This window comes from Rhododendron vialii, chromosome 4a, assembly GCF_030253575.1.
Source record: "Rhododendron vialii isolate Sample 1 chromosome 4a, ASM3025357v1".
Lineage (NCBI taxonomy): Eukaryota > Viridiplantae > Streptophyta > Magnoliopsida > Ericales > Ericaceae > Rhododendron > Rhododendron vialii.
The window spans coordinates 34,527,101-34,547,848 of record NC_080560.1 but is presented as its reverse complement, the minus strand read 5'-3'; the positions used below and the strand labels follow the sequence as shown (position 1 = coordinate 34,547,848).

At 39.0% G+C, this 20,748-nt stretch overlaps 2 protein-coding genes across 2 annotated transcripts; one reads left to right on the top strand and one right to left on the bottom strand.

The window, feature by feature from the left end:
- Nucleotides 1-97: 97 nt before the first annotated feature.
- Nucleotides 98-10,564, bottom strand: LOC131322135 (eukaryotic translation initiation factor). The gene is made up of 5 exons (XM_058353325.1): nucleotides 10,328-10,564; nucleotides 7,245-7,413; nucleotides 6,986-7,111; nucleotides 537-602; nucleotides 98-336 (listed from the first exon to the last, which is right to left on the bottom strand). The coding sequence occupies exons 1-5, from the start codon at nucleotides 10,495-10,497 to the stop codon at nucleotides 289-291; spliced, it is 579 nt and encodes a 192-aa protein (XP_058209308.1). The 5' UTR covers nucleotides 10,498-10,564; the 3' UTR covers nucleotides 98-288.
- Nucleotides 10,565-11,965: 1,401 nt separating this feature from the next.
- LOC131322576 (peroxygenase-like) lies at nucleotides 11,966-19,133 on the top strand. Its single transcript, XM_058353936.1, has 6 exons — nucleotides 11,966-12,294; nucleotides 17,122-17,271; nucleotides 17,669-17,754; nucleotides 17,940-18,034; nucleotides 18,122-18,247; nucleotides 18,791-19,133. The coding sequence occupies exons 1-6, from the start codon at nucleotides 12,177-12,179 to the stop codon at nucleotides 18,942-18,944; spliced, it is 729 nt and encodes a 242-aa protein (XP_058209919.1). The 5' UTR covers nucleotides 11,966-12,176; the 3' UTR covers nucleotides 18,945-19,133.
- The last annotated feature ends 1,615 nt before the right edge of the window (nucleotides 19,134-20,748 follow it).

Genomic DNA, 20,748 nt, shown 5'->3' with positions numbered 1-20,748 from the left:
TCAAGGAGAGACTTTTTGGTAACCGAGAAAGTAAAAACGCCAGATAGGAAAAGAAAATGTGAAGGCTTGTATCACTGTCTTAACTCCGTAGAGGAAATTGACAAACAGCACCATCAAAGAATATAGGATTGCCAAGTATAATGTATGGGAGTACATTCAAAATACTTAAATGCATCTTACTAGCAAAGCCATCCCATTAAACATGATATAGAATAGAGCACAGATAGAAACTGTCCCGCACAATCTATTGCGTTCATCACAGATGGGTAACAGAAAGGAGCAGCGGTGTTACACATTGTATCGACCTTTTGCTGATCTTTCCTTTTTAGCATCATCCTGCCAATGTCAAAGCAGTATGTGAGTTTTTCCCCACTTTTTTGGTACAATGAAAGGAAAGACGATAGAAACAGGCCAACATCAACGCAGTTTTGTGAGTTTTTCCCCACTTTGTTGCGTCTTCAAAGACAGTGTGCCAACCTGACAGGAAAACATTATGGTGCTAAACACAGATGAAATGCCATACTGTAGAAACTTACATGAAAACTGTAAGAGATCTTATCCGTAACATCAATAATCTCCTTCCATTTCCTCCCAATGCTCATCTGCTCAACAGCAGTAAACTTCACATTATTCAGCATTATGCCACAGTTAAGCATCAAAGGTATAAACAGTCTACAGAATGAATGGGCAGATGGAAAGATATTTACTGAGAAAATATTACAGGAAAAGGTTCCGACTGGAGGAAAGAGATCAATTCTTTTCGCATGAACATGTCAGTTTCTGATGCCAGTGTACAGAATATCAATCCTATAATATCTAGGAATTGCGGGTAGATGAGACAGCATAGGAGTGTACCAAATATCACGCATACAAAGTCAAAACAAAATTGTCAGCATTGGTGCAGCAGTGCAGGTAGACGAGACAACAATCAAGTAATTAGTTACTAAAGCCGAAAATCTTCAACCACAAAAACATCTCCCCTTGTGCACTAATATGCTTTGCCATGATTCTGTATCAAGTTAGACAAAACATAATCAAATTCTTGAAGGGGAAAAGAATTGAAAAGAGTCTGGATGCTATCCAAGTGAATATTTACACTAACTTTGCCTGTAGCATTTTAGAAGCATAAATTCATGGTCTAGATAGGAGCTATGGCTAAACGAACGCCCCCACAACCCAACCTCCTGACCAAAATAAAATGAAAAGAGAAAGAGAAACGAAATTTCTCATATATTGAAACTTCAAAACCGATGCTCAAAATGCAGCAAACTCTCATTGAACTGAACAATTAATCATTTCAACAGAACCTTTGGTACCGTTTTACTGACTCTAGCATTCACTGGCTTTCAAGGAATGGAATATTATCAAGCACCCTTCACTATTTCGGATAGAGAGAACTCGGTTGTATTCCGTAATGTCTTGATATTGACAAATCCTAGGCAATTGGCTACCTATAGGATTCGTGGAGACCGAGCACCTAAGATAGTCATAGCTAAGGTGGAGAGAGGCGTCTAAGGAATTATTCAGAGGTTGTCAAAATACCTCCTAAGCCCCAACCCACCTTCTCTGTGTACTGGAACAGCTACCACTGTTCTATCCTCAATCTCAATCCGTCATTAGTAAGATAATCTCAAGTCGCTTTTCCTCTTCACTAGTACTCTGCGCGCTAGCTAGCTACAACTAGTGTTAGCCCCTACTCTCTGTTGGGATATTTGAAGAAGCCTGCTGAAAAACAGAAGCACACATGCACCTCAGAGATAGAGGGAAGATCCATGTCACAATGGTACTCAGCCGCCAATAACCAGTTACCTTGAAAGCGGACGATTCTCTTTGTATAGGAATCTCTTTCTATCTTTTCATACTAGTAGTTCTCTTTCCCCTCGGTATCAGATTACGTCTTTTCATCTGTTTTTTCTCTTTCTCAACAAATGAACGGAGAGTAAACTAACATAATATAGTTTCATGCTTCATCCTAGCCAGGGCATCAAAACACTTTTGCGTAACCAAAAAGTGGCTTTGAGAGGGGATGAAACACTTGTCTCACAAAAGGGCGGAGAGAAAAAATGCATCTTCCAGGACAATTTGAAAAGGGACATAGATGGAGAAATTCCACAAGTACTTCCCTACAGAAATAAGAAACATTGATCATATCTTTGAAGCTTCGTAAATTATGTGACAAGTCCAAACCATAAACTCCAAAGCAGCATCCAGCAGCATGAAACCATTTCAAATGTCACATACAAGATCAGACTAATTGCACATAAATGTGTTGCCCAAGCCACCATCCTTGGCCCCCATTATCCAAAATGAATAGAAATTGGAGGATTACCTCCACCAAATGCTATGTATGAAGATGAAGATGCCTGAGCCAGTATGTTAGAACGAAGCTTGCAAATATACATCACAATTTTATTTTTTTTAGGTCTATGAAAAACCCTTAGTGTCAATGAAATTCGTAGCTTAAACTCTCACGCAGAAAATATGAAAAATTACTGCTTAATAGGATTATAAAAGATAGAAATCCTATTAATAATTTGTCTCAAACTAATCTTTAGATATTTTCAAATCCCAAACCATTTCTTCTTGGTCTCATGTAAATTTTATTTTTGATAAGTAAAAAATTTTATTGATCTTGGTCTCATGTAATAGACTCCTAGAAGCTCAGGAAAGGGAAAAAATGAATATTCAAATCATACAAATTATGACATCAAGGACGAAGTTTATGACAGCACCACTTAGCAGCACATACAAGTAATATTCGCACCCAAAATTAGGACAGATGAAGCGTGATACACTTATATACGGATTACCATCTCATGGCGGGACAAAATTTGACCCAAATAGCAAAAAAAAAAGAGAAGAAAAAGGTAAACCTGCATGGGATCCCACATTCATATCTTCAAACAAAAGTGCCCCAGCCCCCAGCAGCCCAGCTAACAAGGTTTGGCAAATTTAAATGCATGATATTGTTTCCTGCTAGTTTACCAGCAATTTCATTTATTTTCCGAGTTCCAAGTAAAGGAACAATATTGTTAGAATATAGTATTAGTAGTAGTCCCACATTGCTTAGTTTACTAATTTAATATGTGAGTCATCTATATAAATAAGATTGTTATGTGTTAGGGTTATTAACACCCTACACACTTTTCCTTCTAAACAAAATGGTATCAGAGCAGGTTCTTAACTCTAATCCTAAAATCCCACTGAAACCCTAACCCTAACCTGGATATCCATCACCATAGTCGTAGTGAACAGTCTTCGTCGACATGAACAGTACCAGAAACCCCTCCACCCTCGGCTGATCTCCAAAACCCTAACTCACACCTTCAAAATGCAAAATAAGTACCCTCAAAACTCAAAACCCAAAACCAGTCCCTGAAAACCCTAACTCTGTCCTCAAAATCCTTTCTCAGTTGTCAACAATACCAGTTGGCTACCAGTTGGCAGTTGCTGTATTTCTCGTTGTGATCTGTCTTTATTCGCCGTGGTTCTTGTTCTGAATACTCTCCGGTCTGCACTCATCGATTGTTCGCTTGTCTATTTCTCGCTGGGTTAGTGTATGATGCTGTCTCGATTGGCCTATTGATGTTTCGAGTTGTTGCTGGTTCTGCTTTTGGTTGCCAAAGGTATATTCCTATTGGTATTGTTGGTAGTTGTTTGATGCTTATTTTTAGTTGGTGGTTCATTGTTGGTTGTTGATTAGTTGTAAGAAGTTTCATCAGTTGGTTGGCGGTTCAATTGGGTGTTTTGTCTGTTGAGGTTGTGGTGATCGTTTCTTCCATTGCTCCTATTAGTGGATTTTGTTGGTTCTGATTGGTGGTTGCTGATTCGGTGCAATGGATGAGACTGCTAAGCCTACTTCTGGTTCTAGCTCTACTGTTGTTGATAATTTGTTAGGCTCTTCCCAGTTTGGTGAGAGGCTATCTATTACCTTCGTTCCTTTGATGATGTTTATTGCTTGGTGATCTATTTAATTGCTTCTTAGTTGTTCGGTGGTTCGTAGTTGGTTGTTAGATTGGTGGGTTGATTTGTGGTTGGTCGGTCGGTAGTTGGTGGAATATTGGTGGTTGATCTGTTGGTTGCCTCTCATTGCACAGTGACATGTTTGGTTCTTCATTCAGCCATGGTCATGGTCACAACCGTGATTCTGGGTATCGTGGTCGGGTTTTTGGCCATGCCTTTGATGAGCGTGGTAACATATATTGTTTTGTCGTCTATTTCGTTGACGTTGGTAGTTGGTTGATAGTACTTAGTTGGTTCCTGTTGGTCATTGGGGTTGGTAGTTAAAATTGGTTGTTGTTGGTTGTTGAAGTCGTCTCGCTGGTTGCTGTTGGTCGTTGCAGTTGAAAGTTATTTCGTTGGTCGTTGAAGTTGTTCCGTTGGTTGTTGGTGGTCGTTGAAGTCGTTTCGTTGGTTGTTGTTGGTCATTGTTTTAGCAAGTTGGTTGTTTTAGTGATTTTGTTAGTAGTTGAGGTAATTGTTTCGTTGGTTGCTATGTAACAAGCTGGAGAGTCTCCAGCTTGTGGGGAGTAGTAGTCCCACATTGCTTAGTTTACTTATTTAATATGTGAGTCGTCTATATAAAGAAGATTGTTATGTGTTAGGGTTATTAACACCCTACACACTTTTCCTTCCTAAACAACAAATATGAGTTAATGGTAGAGCAATGATATGGACTTCAAGGTCTAACATGCATGACAACACATTCAGAGCATTAGTACTTGGTATACCCTCTCTTTTTCAATGATAACTTGGACAATTATAGTTGGCGAATGAATCACCCAAAAGTGTCAACGCAGTTCATTGTTTTCGGCGCAGTTCTCATTAAAAAATACTCCCTCTGTTCCATATTGAGAGTCCCACTCTCTCTTGCCATTTTCAAATCAAAAAATCAATTACTTCCATGTATAATTTTTCAAATTTTTTCGCACCGTATTAAAGATCTTGATTAGTACTTTAATTTGGTGCGAAAATTTTCGAAAATTTATACACGAAAGTAGTTAATTTTTTGATTTGAAAAATGAGTTAAATGACACGACTTTTCGTGGTGGACTCTCAATATGGAACGAAGGGAGTAATAACAAAAGCAAAATAAAAAATCACAAAGATGAATCCTGGGGGAAAAGAGGACAGGTGCCTCAATAATGCTTGGATGGGAAACATCATTGTTTTCTCTTCACCCAATGCTTTCTGTCATATGACTGACAGAGAATAGTAAGCCAATAGAAACTATTAGAAACTAGTGGGATAATTAATACTTCTCGAGGGGAAAAATCAAGAAATTAGGTCAAGAACCTATTCACAATGAGAAAAAACAAAGGGAACAAAGCCCAAGTATAAATAAAGCTAGCGAGCTAGTGCTGCACGATTGAAGCTGCTGGTCAATATGGTCCGAACATGAAACCACCAATTTAACATGAGACACCAGTCACATATTTGAACAAGGAGGTAACTCATACTAATGGCTTAATGAAGGATCACAGAGAGGATTGGGTGAAATATGAATGCTCTATAATGGCGTGTGGGCAGAGTGATAGGAATGAGAGGACTTTTAGTCAGTTTCAGAGCAAAATGTCCAAGAGAAACAACATTTATGTCCATCAATGCCTCAATCTACTCAAAGATGGTGGGAAAATGTGTGCCTACTTGACAAGTATGCGGAACTCATCGGTGAACCTAATGCGATTCAAGTTGTCACAGATAGTGCCTTACCTAATGTATTGGCCGGTAATATCTTCTCTTCCTTCATAAAAAAAAAAGTTTCTAATTTGTATTTATATTTAGTAGTAAGAGTACAAATGCTTCTAGTTTGTATTAAAATTAAGTACTGAGTAAAAAAGTTTCAAGTTTGTATTATTTCTTTTTCTGGTCTACACTTTCAAAAGGACAAGCATTATGAAGTAAGAGAGCACATCTTTATTGTACACCATGTGTAACCCATTGCATCTGCTTGATGTTAGAAGATATCTTTAAGATACTACATCTGTAGGTGGTTTTCGAAATGGCCAATAAAGTGAACATTTTTTTACTTATGCTCAAGCAGGCCTACTCAATATGATGAGGAGGGAAAGGATATAGTCAGACATGCAAAACAAGATTCACAACTGCTTTTTCCACTCATCAGAAAAGAACAATTTGAGAAAGATGTATGTTTCAGAAGAATGGACAAGTGCGTAAATGGGAAAAAAATAAAAGGGCAAAATGTGGCAATATATATGATGGTGCCTTCTTTTTAGAATAACAATGGCTACGCTCTTATTCTTAAGGTTGCGGATCCTCTTGTTAAGGTATTGAGATTAGTTGATAACGAGAAAAAGCCTCCATGGGAAACACCTATGAACCTATGAATAGGGCAAAAGAAAGCATTAGAAAATCATTTGGTGAAAAGGCTGGGAAAGATAAAGACATCATTAAGATCATTAACCACAGGTGGAAACTCTAGTTGCTTAGTCCTTTGCATGTTGCTGGGCATTTTTTAAATCCAGAGTTCTATTATTCAAACCCAGAAGGTGAGAAATATTATGAGGTTACGACAGGGACGTATAGTTGCATAATAAAGATGGTTACATACTCAAATACTCCAGATAAATTGCTTCTGAGGTGACTATTCACATGACAAATGAGGGAAGTTTTGGAATGCCACTAGCAGCTAGGCCAAGAAATACAAGAGCACCAGGTGATCTACTTAAAAAATTACATCAGATATCTAGAAATACCAAAGTTATGGCTAATTAGATGTATTCCACAGCAGATTGGTGGGTTGCATATGGTTCAAAGACTCCTAATATGCAAGATATTTCCATAAGAGTTCTTGGCCTTAGGCGTAGTTCTTTGGTTGTGAACGAAATTGGAGTGTATTTGAACATGTGACTTGCATAGTAGTTATGAATCACTTGGAAAACGAAAATTTCATTAAATTACATATCGTAAGAAAACAACAAGCCAAAGTATAAACCAAGCAACATAAAGAAGTAAGAGATTAAACCTGAGTGGCTTCGTTGGATGCTGTCCTAGTCCACAACGCAAGTTTGTCCCCTCTTTGGCGCACACTTGCAACAACACCGCATACCTCATCAACCTCGTCAAATTGTTCTCCAATCAAAGCCATCAACTAGCCAATGAACACCCATTAGTCAGCAAATGCCAAAAATGTTTCCATCATGACTACCAACATGTCATTCTTTGCCATCAACTTGTCACAAACACCGTATTTAGTTTACTACTAAGAAGGATCAGAATTTTACACTTTCAAGCCACATTTTGTCAAGGTTAGCCTTGCTGCTGCTAGTGACAGTCCACTTGCCTCCATAGGCACACTCAGGATCTTCCCATTTGGGTTCAATCCCAGTTTTGAACAAATGAAAATCAGCATTTGCAGGAAATTTGCTGGGCTTAAAAATCTGATCATACAAACTGCAAGAAAGTACACTACTTCAACAGTGAGTAATATTAATCACATCTAAATCTCATCTTGCTAGTTCATATACATCTAATTCTCATCTTGCTTAGTTCATACTAATAAGTATTAAAAAAAACCTAATCTTGGTAGTGTTTTTCTTTAATGAAGGATGAACAACTGGTTTCAAATCCTCTCCATTTCCTCTCACTATGGAGGTCATGCCTCTCTCCAAGACCAACGAATCAATTCACCAGATTACGCAACCAAACACAAGGCATCTAAAAATGAGACAACTAAATCAGCCAATATGAAATAAAAGTATCTCAAAACCAACAGAGTTTTGAATCTTGATACTAATCATTTCATGAAATCAAGGATTTCCTTCTCTTAAGTGGACAACGAATGTGAGCATTTCCAAAGAGAACGAAAGCTGATCATGCATGTAATCATGGTGGTTTCACCAAAATTAGAGAGGAGAAGCTTGTGCAAATTAATGATTTTCCCCAATTATGTTTTAGTCCTTTGTTACAATTCTCGAACCATTTTGAAGGAACTCTTTAGTAGCTCCTAAGTAGAAACCCTTGGTGAACTAAGTGATTTTTATACCTTGATGCATTCGTAATTGGCTAGAAGGTACATATTATGTACTCAAAGAAGAGTAGAAAAGGATCATACATCATACAAGAGCTATGCTATCAGTCAACTCATGTTTGACATAGTGCGGCGGAGAATGTTTTATGGTTAAAGGTGAATATTTTCTGTTTAGTTGTTCCTTGGAGTATACTGCAGATGGAGGTGTGGACAGAAGCCCAAACAGCATGGCATAGTCACTCCTAGTTATAATAAAGCATTTATGTAGTTTCTACAAAATTGAAGAAGGTGGCGCTCAGTGTTTTTTTCTTATGGAGAGGTATCACTAGTCCACAAGGACCACAATTAATCAAATAGAGACATTCATTAGAGTGATGTAATAGAGGTTCTAGATGCACAATCTATGTTACATATATTCAAATATGTGTCTAGTGCGCCGAAGCGTCAGATTAAATCTAATGTCCTCGTCAAGGACTCCATAAAATATTCCTATTCCTAAACAACAGTAGCAAACTCCAATGCATCACACTTAACAGTGCAAAGATACTCTAAAATAACAATCAATCAAATGAAGAGAAATTAAATTTAGCAGCTGAATCTGCTGATCGAACAGAAAAGAATGCCAAAACATCACAAATACGTTATGTGATTAGGGCTGCTAAACGAACCAATCGATTCAAGTTTGAGCTTGTGTTTGTTCGTTAAAAGCTTGTTCAAGATTGAATTCTTACATAAACAAAATTCAAACCAAACTTGAACAAACTACTACTCAGCTGGTATGTATAAAAATTCAAGCTACTTGAGATCAGCTAGTTATAGGTGCGCAAATACGCCTATTTACGCCCCTTAACTTAGGCTTGTTACGTCTGTTTAGTGCGCTACTTGGGGTTTGATACTTGTTAATTATGTTTCAGGACTCTCTGAGCCAATGAATAACGTTTAGAGCTAAAACACAAAATAATATTTTACTCAGTGTCAACGCAAAACCAGTGCCACTGAAATTAATGAAGATATGGGACCGAGTGTACACTAGATTAACGAAAGAGGGATCAAATTCCTGGCTGCAATGGAAGTTGGCAGCACAAATACTTGAACGTGGCTTGTGGCTTGAGCCTTGAGGAGGTTGGGAATGCAAGTGGGCCCAAGAATGATAAATGGACCAGTTGGAATTGGCCTTTGAAAAGAAAAGAAAAGGGTTTACATGGCAACTATTATAAAAGGAGGAAAGGGTTTTATTTCAGAGGCATTCTTTACCTTTCGCATAACAGCCGTGGCTGCGGCAGAAGGCAAAAACTCCATGCTCGGCTAAACACTTCGGCTAGGGCGACGAAGATGCTTCTCCAAGTAGTATGATTGTTTAGATTCTAAGGGTTTTTATTCAACAATTAATTGTATGGCTTTGGATAATTCATACGTAGTTTTTATGAAAGTTAATATTTTTCCCATTTATCTATTGTGTTTGTATTCCGGATATTAAGCACCGTCATACGATCATTTTCTTTGTTTCAGGATAGGCTTTGAGATAAACTATACGACGTGAGACGGGTCATGCCGTTGGTTAAATCCAGTGAGACAATCCGTGCCATGTTGAGATACCCTATATTGAGTACGAGTCTTGAGAATATTTTTGGCAATTATCGATAGGAATTGCTACCTTGTCGGTGGTCTGGTTACAAGTTGAATGAAACCGTAGACTTCGCCACAATTATATTGCAAGGGGAGGTTGAATCGAAACCCTAGTCCCTTTTCTCTCTCCTGTCTACTTTAATATGCTTTCATAGAATAATCACTAGTTTAATCAAATCAATCACAAATCCAACTTCTATTTGCTGTTCGAATTAAATTAGAAATTAATTGGAAGTACCGTAACTTAGCTTTTTACTCCCCATGGACAATCCTGGACTTAACCACTGTTCTTCGGAATATTAGTTAATTCCTTGTTTTATAAATTATATTTTTACAGACCAGCTAGTGTTTGGCTTGATTAAAGCTCGCTTGAGATCGGCTAGTCTCATAAATAAGCCAAGCTCGAACCAATTTTTGAAGCTCGTTAAGTTTTCAAACCAAGCTTATCAACTACCCGCTTGGCTCGTTTATCACCCCTAAAAGTGATTAAGAGTATGGGTGATAAACGGACAAGAGCCGAGATCCTAGCTTGAATCTTTTATACGTAATAAGCCAAACGACCAAGCTATTGATTGTTCGAGCTCGGTTTGGAACTTAAAACTAAGCTATTTGTTCAAGCTTGGTAACAAACCGATCTTGAACAAGCTTTAAAAGCGCGAGTAGCTCGGTTCGTTTCGTTTAGCATCCCTAACTGAGAGAGAGATGATTTACCACCAGAACTCTTCGACAGAATCGAAGGTGTAGCCCTTGCGAAGGGAGGAACCCCAGGCGGCTCCTTGCTTGGGCTTCGACTGGTTGTCGAACCAGAACGTCCACTTCCTCTCCAACCGGTGGGGCTGCTTCGCATCCGCCGCGATCGATTCCGCCGTCGTCTCCGTCATTATTTCTCTTTCTCTCTCTGATACGCACTGGATTTTTGTTGGTGCAGGGAATGAAGGAAAGAGTTCTCGCACTTCCGCTTTTGTAAGGGGAGAGAATTACGTCTTAAGTCCTAGAGCTTTACACAAGTATTTCGATTTGAACTCTTAGTTTTTCTAACTTTGCAAATGAACCCCATACTCTTGGGCATGTCCCACATCGATCCCTCCGTTCCCCTCCGTTACGTTACAAATCCAGTCTTGTGTATGCGCTTGTTTTTCATTTTCGGGATACAAGTTACTCTTTTCGTCCCATATTGTTTGCACTGTACGGGCAATTTAATTTAATTTTGTAAGGTCACATATGTTACAATTAATGCATGTCTCCTTAGAAAATGTGACTAGATTTCCAAGGTTACCCCTTATTCTTTTCATTAAAATTTACTTTTCATCATTTATGAGGGGTAGCTTGTGAAAATTTACACACTCTTTAGTTTGATTTTTCAAATGGAATAAACATATTAGGACATTTCAAAATAGAATACATGATGACAAGCAATATGAGACAAGGAGTAGATCCAATCGTGCAAAATAAAACAATGAATAACAAGCGACTTCTAGTATTAAATGGAGTAAAAATTTGCATGCATGAATAACAAGTGCTACACAAGATCATGCAATGTGTGAACACTACACTCCAAAATCTCAAATCCTACAACAAAAAGTCTGGTAATACAACTCCCGGACACAAGTCGCTTGATGTATTTAAATCACATGCATTGAACGATAAATGTAAAATATTTTTCTTTTTATTTTTTCATGTAAAATATTTTTTTAAAAGCAAATTTTAAATTTTTTATTTTTCGGAGTTTGGTTGACTCATGAAATTTTTTTTTCAAAATAATGGCAAATTGCTGGTTTAAAAATATCTTAATTTAGTAAGCACTCTCTCCCTCGTTTTGGATCTAATATGATTTGGGAGAAGAATTGAATGAAATACGTGGTTTTGGAAAATGTCAGACCATCGGATGAAATGCAAAAATGACTTGCAACCAAAATTAGAAGAAAACAATTTCAAATGTAAAATGTTTTGCCTTGAACATATTTTTCTCATTCTTTCTCTAGCCAAAGAACGGAAAATGGGCCCAAACAAACGGAGCCTAAATGCAGTTATGTCTGAAATTATATTTTGTAATTGTGTTCCTAGCAATCCATATTTGTGAAGAAATTTTTTAGGGCCGGGTGGGTACCATGTCACCCGATTGACGTGGTGCTCGAGCGGGCACATTCGAGCCGTCCAAAAGTGTATTGGACGGTTTATATTAAAGCACTATTTCTCATCTTTCTCTTTCCAAATTTGAACCGTTCAAAATCGAAATAAACGGCCCAGATGCATCAAGCGACACTACGTGGTACCCGCTCGGCAGTGAAACTTTTTCCATATTTGTGACTAAAGGGTGGAGAATTTTCTGCACGTGGGAACAATTTCAGCACCAGAAATGCCAACTGTCCGAACCAGGCAATGCATGCTGCCAATGGAGTCAATCTTGTCAAACTCTCACCCTTCCAAAAGGCTTCACTCGTTTTGCATGCCCGCCACGAGTCTGTTCGGTGCCCCTTTTGCCTAGTACTTCCCTATACATACAGACTTCAGCACGGAGAAAGATACGTCTAGAGAGAGAAAATAGAGGAAAAGGGAAGATATGGAGAGAGAGATGGAAACCCAGGACAGGAATGCTCTGGCGACGGAGGCTCCTCTTGCGCCGGTCACCGCTGAGAGACAGGTTCGGACCGACTTGGAGAAATATATCCCAAAGCCTTGTAAGTTTGTCTCTCGATTCTCTACTCTGTTCTGATTTCTTGCCGTGTCGGAGCCGGGGAATCGAAGTGGGGGCCGAACTACGAAAGAAATTAATTTTGGTTTCGTGATTTTTCAAAGACTAAATTTCAATCGTTCGAGTTTTTATGGAACGCTTTTGATTAATTGAAAGAATTAATTTCGAGTATTGTTGTCCTCGTATCATTCGACGATGAGTAGTATCGCTATGGCACGGTGTCATTTACCATAATTTAGTGAGGCTCAAAATGAAAAACGAAAAAATTTCATTCGATGATGAGTAGTAGTATCGCTATGGCACGGTGTCATTTACTATAATTTAGTGGGGCTCAAAATGAAAAACAAAAAAATTGTTCTTTTAACTTTTTAATTATGGCTGAATTTTTTTTTTCAATACCGATCAAAATAAATTTGTAGACTATACTCCAAAAAAAAGAGAGGTGGTAGGAGTGGGCAAGGCTCCTTCCAGCCCCACAGTAGCTTCGTTATTGTTTCGCACTGCTCGTCCCAACTTGTTTATCTAATTTGGGAAATGCAATCTTTCAAGAGTGTCAGACTTTATCTCACATCGCTCATCTAAGTCACCCAAATTTTGTTAATATATTCTAGAGGTTATCCCACCTATTGCCAATTGGTTTTAGATTGGAACCCTCCTAGAAATTTAACATGATATCAGAGTTAAGTTTTCGGAGGCTTTGCCCTTTTGTTTGTCCTATAGTTGCACTTTATTTTGTTGTGATCCGTGTGTTCCGAATCCTTTGTTGACCTATTCGAGTCGAGGGTAGCATGTGAGAGGGAGTGCTGGAAATTGTTTCACATAGGTTAATTATCTCCTCCACAGGTTAATTATCTCCTCCACAAGACGGTCTCTCCACCCATTGTCAATTGGTCTTGAGTTGGATGCTTTAACATGTTGGAAGTTGTTCCACATCTGTTAATTATCTCTACTGAAACTAGTATATGAGTTATCTCTACTGAAACTAGTATATGAGTCTGGACGGCCGGAAAAAGAAAATCGTGTAGCTTTTTGATCAGTCAGTTTTTAAAAAACAGACAATATTTGAGACAAGCAAAAGTTCAAAAAAGAAAAAAAGAAAAAAAAAAAGTGGTCCACAAGAGTAGTTCTCTTGAAAAGAAGACGACTATATTGATCCAAATTGTGGTGTAAGAAGGAAATCGTGTAGCTTTCGATCAGTTAGTTTTTCAAAACAGACAATATTTGGGACAAGCAAAGATAAAAAGAAAAGAAAAGAAGTGGTAGGTAAAAAAAAACAGTGGTCCACAAGAGTAGTTATCTCTCTCTCTCTCTCTCTCTCTCTCTGTGACATTTCCTCCGTAATAGGACTGCATGTCCACAAGAGTAGTTATCTTCCCCCCCCCCCCCTCTCTCTCTCTCTGTGTGACATTTCCTCAGTAATAGGACTGCATTCTTGATTGTTGTCAAATTTTTGGTACCAAGTTAAGATAATAATCTTTTTATCAAATGGGTGATCACCAAATTATTATTTATGCCTCTACACCGTGTAAGTAATCATTTGCTTATACATAAAACCTGAGGGTGTGTTTGTTTGTAACTTTGGATTATATTGGTTGCTTTGGTAGCTCAATGTGATTTAGACTAGTTTTTTTTTGTTCAAAATAGTTAGCTCTTCAGTTATCAAAGATATTAAGTCTTTGTAATCACTAAATCCAAAAGGTGAGTTAAATCTGTGGTTGAGTATTGGGGCATGGTAAGCAACTATATTAAGATTATTATGAATGGGAAAATACCCACAGGGGAAGAGGAATTTGTTTGTTTGTTTTTCTGCCGGAAAAAAAAAGAGGAATTAATTTTACGCAGCAAGCAACGTGCAATTGGCAAAAGCTTGTGCAAAATAGTTGTAGAAGGGAACTACGTTTTAGGGCCTTAGGTTGCAGTTGGTGGGATTGGTTCCGGATTACCTGAAAAAATAGGGCCACCGACATAGAAGGAGAGGTTTTAATATGGTGGTCAACTTGACTGCACAATTGAGCTAACTTGAGCGGTAACCTCGCCCCATCAAGAAAGGAGCACATTTCCAACTAGAATAGAAACTCTCAAGCATATGAATACACAAAGAAATAGGAGAACAACTACCAAGCATGAGTCATGACAAAATATGAAGTTGATAAGCAATGAAGAATACATTTTTTTTAAACGTCTTCTTTTGAGATTAAAAAAAAAAAAAGAATACATTTTTACCGAAGTTGTTTTGCATCAACTTTTGCATCGAAACATACTAAAGCACATCAATTAAATGTAATCGGAGTGCATGCAAATGCAATGTTCTAGTTTACTTCATAATTCATATCGACGAGATGCTAGAAAAACATAACTCAAATACAATTGAAAGTAGTCATATAAGCGTAAGATTTACTTAGACAAGGATTTTGCAGTTGGTTCCAACTCTTAGTTGCAGGGATATCGTAAACAAGAAGTTGTAATTGATTAATTGGGTGGGTTTTGCCAAGGCTTAAGCTGTATGTATTACAAAATTAATCTTTAATTTTATAAATTTTTATTCCTTAAGCTTTGCTCCCAAACGAGCTGTAGGTGAGTAGCTTTTATGATCCTCCTCTCCCGTGTCCCCGCTTCTGCACCTCCCGCCGGTTCGTGCAACTAAGGTCGGTAACACCATGTGGGACCGAGATTCTTTGTGCCAACCCCAACTGGAGCGAGCCATCTTATTGCTTTGTCAATGGGTGGGAGTAGTAAATGTAGGGGTACGGTTTATCGGGATCTTACCCGGGGGTCAGTTCCGGTTCCTTCCTCCGCTGCTCCGCACGCTCGCCGCCGGACCTACAATAAGTCACTAGGGCTGTAGAAGCCCAGTAACCCTCCGATGATCAAGTTAGATGTAGGGAGAAGTGTATAGGTCTAGGGAGGGTAGAATGACATACCTTTCTAGGTTAGAGTCCCTTTGTATTTATAGATCTTGCTTTGCTTGGCCTCCAAGCTAGCGCATGGAAGGTACGCTCGGGTAACCGCGTTGGGTGACATCATATGCGACGTAAGAGATAAGGCGGTTACGGAGCACATGGCCAGGTGAGAGGTCAGACCCCAATGATTATTCTCCTGACGTAACTCCATGGGGCCCTCCTGGAGTAACCGTCTTCCTTCAAGCGGCCTCGGGGAGTCGGAGTCGGGAACGGGAACGCTCCGTGCCCCTAGATAGCGACATACCCCGTGCGGACTCCTTCTACCGAGTGACGTTCCGATGGGACATTGCGGGATCCTCAGAACTATGCTAAATGAGGAGCGGGGGTCGCCTTGGTCTCGCTCGGTGCTTTGTGGCTCGGTGAGCGGTCCAAGCCCCATTTCTGGAGCCATTACAATAATCCCTCAACTCGCTTGAGCGCCTTCTTCGTGCTCGGGGGAGTTGATAGTGCCCCATCTCCGCCTTCTAACTGCAGCATTAAGCGGCTTCGGTGCTTGTCAGGAGCATAGCCCCAACCCTAGGAGCCACATGTCGATCATCGCCAAGCCTTCGGATTCTTCTCGATGTCATGTCTAATCAGATGCAGGAGGCTTGCCCAGGAGCCTTCAGTGCTGCGTCTCTGGGGTCGGTACGGAGCCCTCGAGTGGGCTCAGTGGTACATCTTGAGGGTCGGTACGGAGCCCTTATTCACGCTCGGTGGTACGTCTCGGGGGTCAGTACGGAGCCCCATTTATCCGGGCCACTACAGTAAATAACGTGGTACCAGCAGTAAATAATTACTCTTAGTCGAGTGATGCCAGGCTACTTCACCTAGGTGCGCTTCACTTGACCTCATGATGAAAATGGTTAAGCTAACTACATGTCAAGCACTTAGGTGGAGAGCTTATGATCACTTAACACCTGAATTCTGCGCTACACTAGATATTTGGTTCCGGCCTCACCCGTAGGAGTTGCTCACTGCAATTGCGTTCCCAGCAAAGGATAGCCACCGCTTCACCCAGCTCATGTTGCCTTCCACAAACTTGAATCATCCAGCCATAGGGGAGCCAAAAGACCCTGCCATTGATGAAGGCCCCAAATCAGTTCACTTTTAGAACCCGCCTTAAATGCCTATTCTCATAGGCCATGTTCGTTTGTTCGGTTAAAGCTTTTGGTTCAAGTAAAAATCGAAGGAGATCTCATATCTCAACTTGTTGGACTATTAGATTTTGTCCAAGATCGGGAGGGAACCCATTTGTAGGCAAGTTAGGGCTAAGATCCTTCCCATGGTGGACTGTTGGGACATCATCAATTGATTCATCAGTTTATCAAGACTGATAATAGATATTTGGTTGGAGCTTTATTGGATAGGGCGCCTCTCTTTGCACAAAGTTTGGAACCTAACTTATATCACCACTTTTGATTGGATACCCAGTATTTCATATTTGTCTTCTCACTGATGCAGAACTCGTTTCATTAAGTAGTTGAAATCGAAATTGGATGCCCGCGCAAAACTTGTTGCATCATCAAGCTGTTGTCTGATTGAGTTTCTTGTTGGGGTGGACAAGTACTGGTATTTCCACTTGTCACGGGCCTATTATTATTTCTGAACCATTTTAAAATTGGATTTACATAACCGCAAAAAATTACAGTCAATATGGAACATGGTTGTAGATATGGAAAGTTTGAAAGGAAGCAGATTTTTGGTAACTTATAAACTAGTAATTTGACAAGAAATTGTCCTTAATGAGTAAATTGATGCAGTACTATTATTAGATACTTAAGGGGAAATTCTCCTATGAATATATCTTTTTTGCTTTTTAGAAATCACAGACTGGTGCAACTCATCCATCTCTTTGGCACTTATGATTTCAGATATGCCCAGAGCATCGGCTGCACCTGATACAGAACATCCATACGGAACACCAGGCCATAAGCATCACGGTTTGAGTGTTCTTCAGCAGCATGCAGCGTTTTTTGACATGGACAACAACGGAATCATTTACCCTTGGGAAACTTATTCAGGTGATTTTTATGACTTACTTTGTGATGTATAATTTTGGACATTACCTCTTCCTGCTATAAGAAAGTACCAAAAAGAGAAGGGCATAATGGTCTTTTCCTTTGTTCAAATTTGATTTGTGGTCAAAATGCATTGAAACTACAAGGCCTTCACCTCTCAAGTTGGAGAAGTTGACAATGTTTGAAAGTGCTGCATTCCCAATGGGAGAGAACAAGATCACTTGTTTGATTGTTTTCCCTTCTTAAAGCTTTCCAGAATTAGTTACTCACTTGTACAACTAGTTGCACACTTGTTCGACTATTACAAATCTGAATTTTTCGTAGATGAGTTACTATTTCTAGATGGAAACCTAGTAGCTAGTTTCGGTGGATTTATTCTGTTTTCTTTGTTCTATCGCAGGGTTTCGTGCCCTTGGCTTCAATCCTATTGCATCTCTCATAATGGCTATAGCTATCAATGGAGCTTTAAGTTACCCTACTCTTCCGGTTAGTTAATGCTCCTGCAAGATTTGATTGGGAAGGAAATGTCAAATTTGATTCTCTACCCTCTAGCTGCTTTTGGTTTCACACGATAGTACACAGAAATCGAATAATAAACCGAATCATTGCTTAAAATAGCAAACACAAAGGATGTCCCCATTTTTGTGTGTGTCAGACTGCTGCTTTTGCAGGGGTGGATACCTTCTCCTTTTCTCCCCATATACATTGCCAACCTTCATAAATCTAAGCATGCGAGTGACTCTGGTACTTACGACACTGAAGGAAGGTGAGCAACTATGCATCTCAGATTTTCCGTCTTTGTCTAATACTATTTTGCCCTTAACATCAATTTAAATTTGCAACAAATATGCAGGTATATGCCTGTGAACTTCGAAAACATCTTTAGCAAGTACGCTCGCACAGTGCCCGACAAACTCTCATTTGGAGAACTCTGGGCCATGACCGAAGGAAATCGGGAAGCATTTGACCTCTTTGGCTGGTTTGTGCTACTAAGGCCCAATCACTAGATTCTACTTCCACTTCAGAAATTGCTCTTTGTATTCCCAGCAACTGTTTGATTGACCGGACTAACAGTGAAAGAAAAAATAAATAAATCCCCAGTGGCATTGTATATTTCGATGTTTTGTGGGAATACAGTCTATATGATCTAAGGGATATTTAGTCCTGTTCGCAAAAGTTACAACCAAACATGGGAAATGTTGTCCCCTTGGATTTCTAGTCTAATCCAATGCTTTTATCCGTACGTAGAAATGACGCCTTAGCATATTGTGTCTCGCTGCTATTGGTGAAGAATTGCAAGTAAGAGACATGAATTGTCAGTGAAAAAACGTTGTTTTCCGTATAACATTTTCGATCTAGCAACCAAACACCAGGGAAAAAAAATAAATTATTCTTGACAAGAGTTTGACGTGGGAAATAGCTTTGATACGGAGAAATTTTATGCTATGGATTCTATTTTTGTTTCAGATGTTGCTCTTTGAATTCGTTTGGCTAATTGTGTCTTGTGTTGGTATTTTTGAAGGATTGCAAGTAAGGTGGAGTGGGGAACGCTATATGTCCTCGCACGGGACGAGGAAGGATTCCTCTCCAAAGAAGCCATTCGACGCTGCTACGATGGGAGTTTGTTCGAGTACTGCGCCAAGATGCAGATGGGCGACGAGGCAAAACTTGGCTGAAAATAATGTGTCAAATATTGAATGCACAGATCGGTTGCGAGGTGAAGTTTTTTTTGTACAAATACATGTATGCTGACTACTTGTGGCTGAATATTCCAATACCGGTTGCCTTAAGTATAGACATGTCTGCTGTATGTGAAATGTTTTGTTTTTGCCTTCTGTGTGCAATAAAGTCAGATTAAACTGAAATGGAGAATCCATGATCGATAAGCTTGAAGTCTAAGTCATGGTGTAATCTAATCAAAAATGCTAGAGGCACATCGGTGTGGCACACCTCAGTCACATGACTCACATCCCTCTCACATACAGGTGGGGCCCACTGCTACTATCAATCCCACACATTCCTACCATTTGAGAGTCATTCTTGTGTTTACTTCTACTGGACAGTATTAGTGCTACTATCAATCCCACACATTCCTACCATTTTCATCGCAACCACACTTTTTATGGCGAAATCTATCTGTATATATTATACTAGTGTTTGCCCGTGCCTACGGCACTATCCATCCCAATTGAAATTGAAATTACCCTTTGAATCTTGATAGCGTCTCAACTTGATGGCATTTTTGTAATATATTTGTAAGAGTGTGGATACTTTCTTAAGAGAGTTGGAGAGCACACATCGACCATTGGATCAAATCAATTTCAACCTTTGGATCAACTTGTCTTGTGTGGAGGTCCACACTCTTGTGTTTTATTATATAGATATATAGATATAAGCAAGTGAGTAAGGGGGTGTTTGGGATTGTGAAAAAAGTATTTTTTAAAAAAGAATGTAATTTTAAATTTAAAAATTATGTGTTTAAGCAAATAATTTTTCTATCAATATAGATCTTGTTTGATAGATCTCATTGAGATCTTTTATACGGTGCTAAAAAATTTAAAAATTATTATTTTTATTTATTATATTTGAGTTTGAAAATTGATAAAAAGAACTTTTACAAAAGGAAAGTAAACCGGAAGGAAAAGTAAACTGGAACGAGGCCTAACACACTGCACATTCGTTCTTCCTTTTTAAACAAAGAATTAAAAACTCCCATTCGTTCTTCCTTTTTAAACAAAGAATTAAAAACTCCCATAAAATTAAAAATCCGCCTCGGCCATTAATATTCTCTCTCCCTCTATCGGTTTCCTTTGAACAACATGAAAAAAAAATTTCAGACTTCCTCTCACGTTCAACTTTCTCTTTTAATACAATTTTCAACTTAAAGGTTAAATAGTGCATCGATGAGGGTTAACTAGTATTAAACGTAATAATTTTTTTTGTACTACCATATACTCCGTATATATGGGTATGCATAATTTTTTTTTGTACCACCATATAGTATGGGTACTGCACTTTTTGTTGAATAATGTTATGGTAAAAGAGAAACAATCCATCCCAATGGAACCAGATGAGAGGATTGTCGTAGGTCTGATGGGGGACGGATGCAGATGCCGTCTTAGCTTGACAATTCATCCAAGTGGAGAACCTGTATATCTAAACTATATGCTAAACACGTGTAAGACATATGGTACATTCTCATGAAATAAATAGAAAAATCTCACAAAAATCCATCTCGGCCCCGAATATTCTCTCCTCCTCTATTTGTTTTCCACTTAATAACCCAAAAAAATCTTTCGAACTTCACCATGCATTCAAGACCGAGGGACTGTGCTGTGCAGCTTCGTGCTGCATAGCGTGCTGCGCAGCCTCCGGCGAGGCTTTTCCGGCATCGGTCCGACGATCGGAGACGTTCACTGCGTAGAGCTCGTCGAGTTCTACATGTGCACCAAAAATCAGATCGATCAAATATCAATAAGT

What these genes read in the sequence shown, in the direction of transcription:
- LOC131322135 (XM_058353325.1), bottom strand. Translation starts at nt 10,497, where the DNA reads ATGACGGAGACGACGGCGGAATCGATCGCGGCGGATGCGAAGCAGCCC. An exon ending in CATCCAACGAAGCCACTCAG is followed by an intron (nt 603 to 6,985) that starts GTTTAATCTCTT and finishes GCTGTTGAGCAG; the next exon opens with ATGAGCATTGGGAGGAAATG. An exon ending in AGATCTCTTACAGTTTTCAT is followed by an intron (nt 337 to 536) that starts GTAAGTTTCTAC and finishes TGACATTGGCAG; the next exon opens with GATGATGCTAAAAAGGAAAG.
- LOC131322576 (XM_058353936.1), top strand. Translation starts at nt 12,177, where the DNA reads ATGGAGAGAGAGATGGAAACCCAGGACAGGAATGCTCTGGCGACGGAG. An exon ending in CCCTTGGGAAACTTATTCAG is followed by an intron (nt 17,272 to 17,668) that starts GTGATTTTTATG and finishes GTTCTATCGCAG; the next exon opens with GGTTTCGTGCCCTTGGCTTC. An exon ending in GCATTTGACCTCTTTGGCTG is followed by an intron (nt 18,248 to 18,790) that starts GTTTGTGCTACT and finishes GTATTTTTGAAG; the next exon opens with GATTGCAAGTAAGGTGGAGT.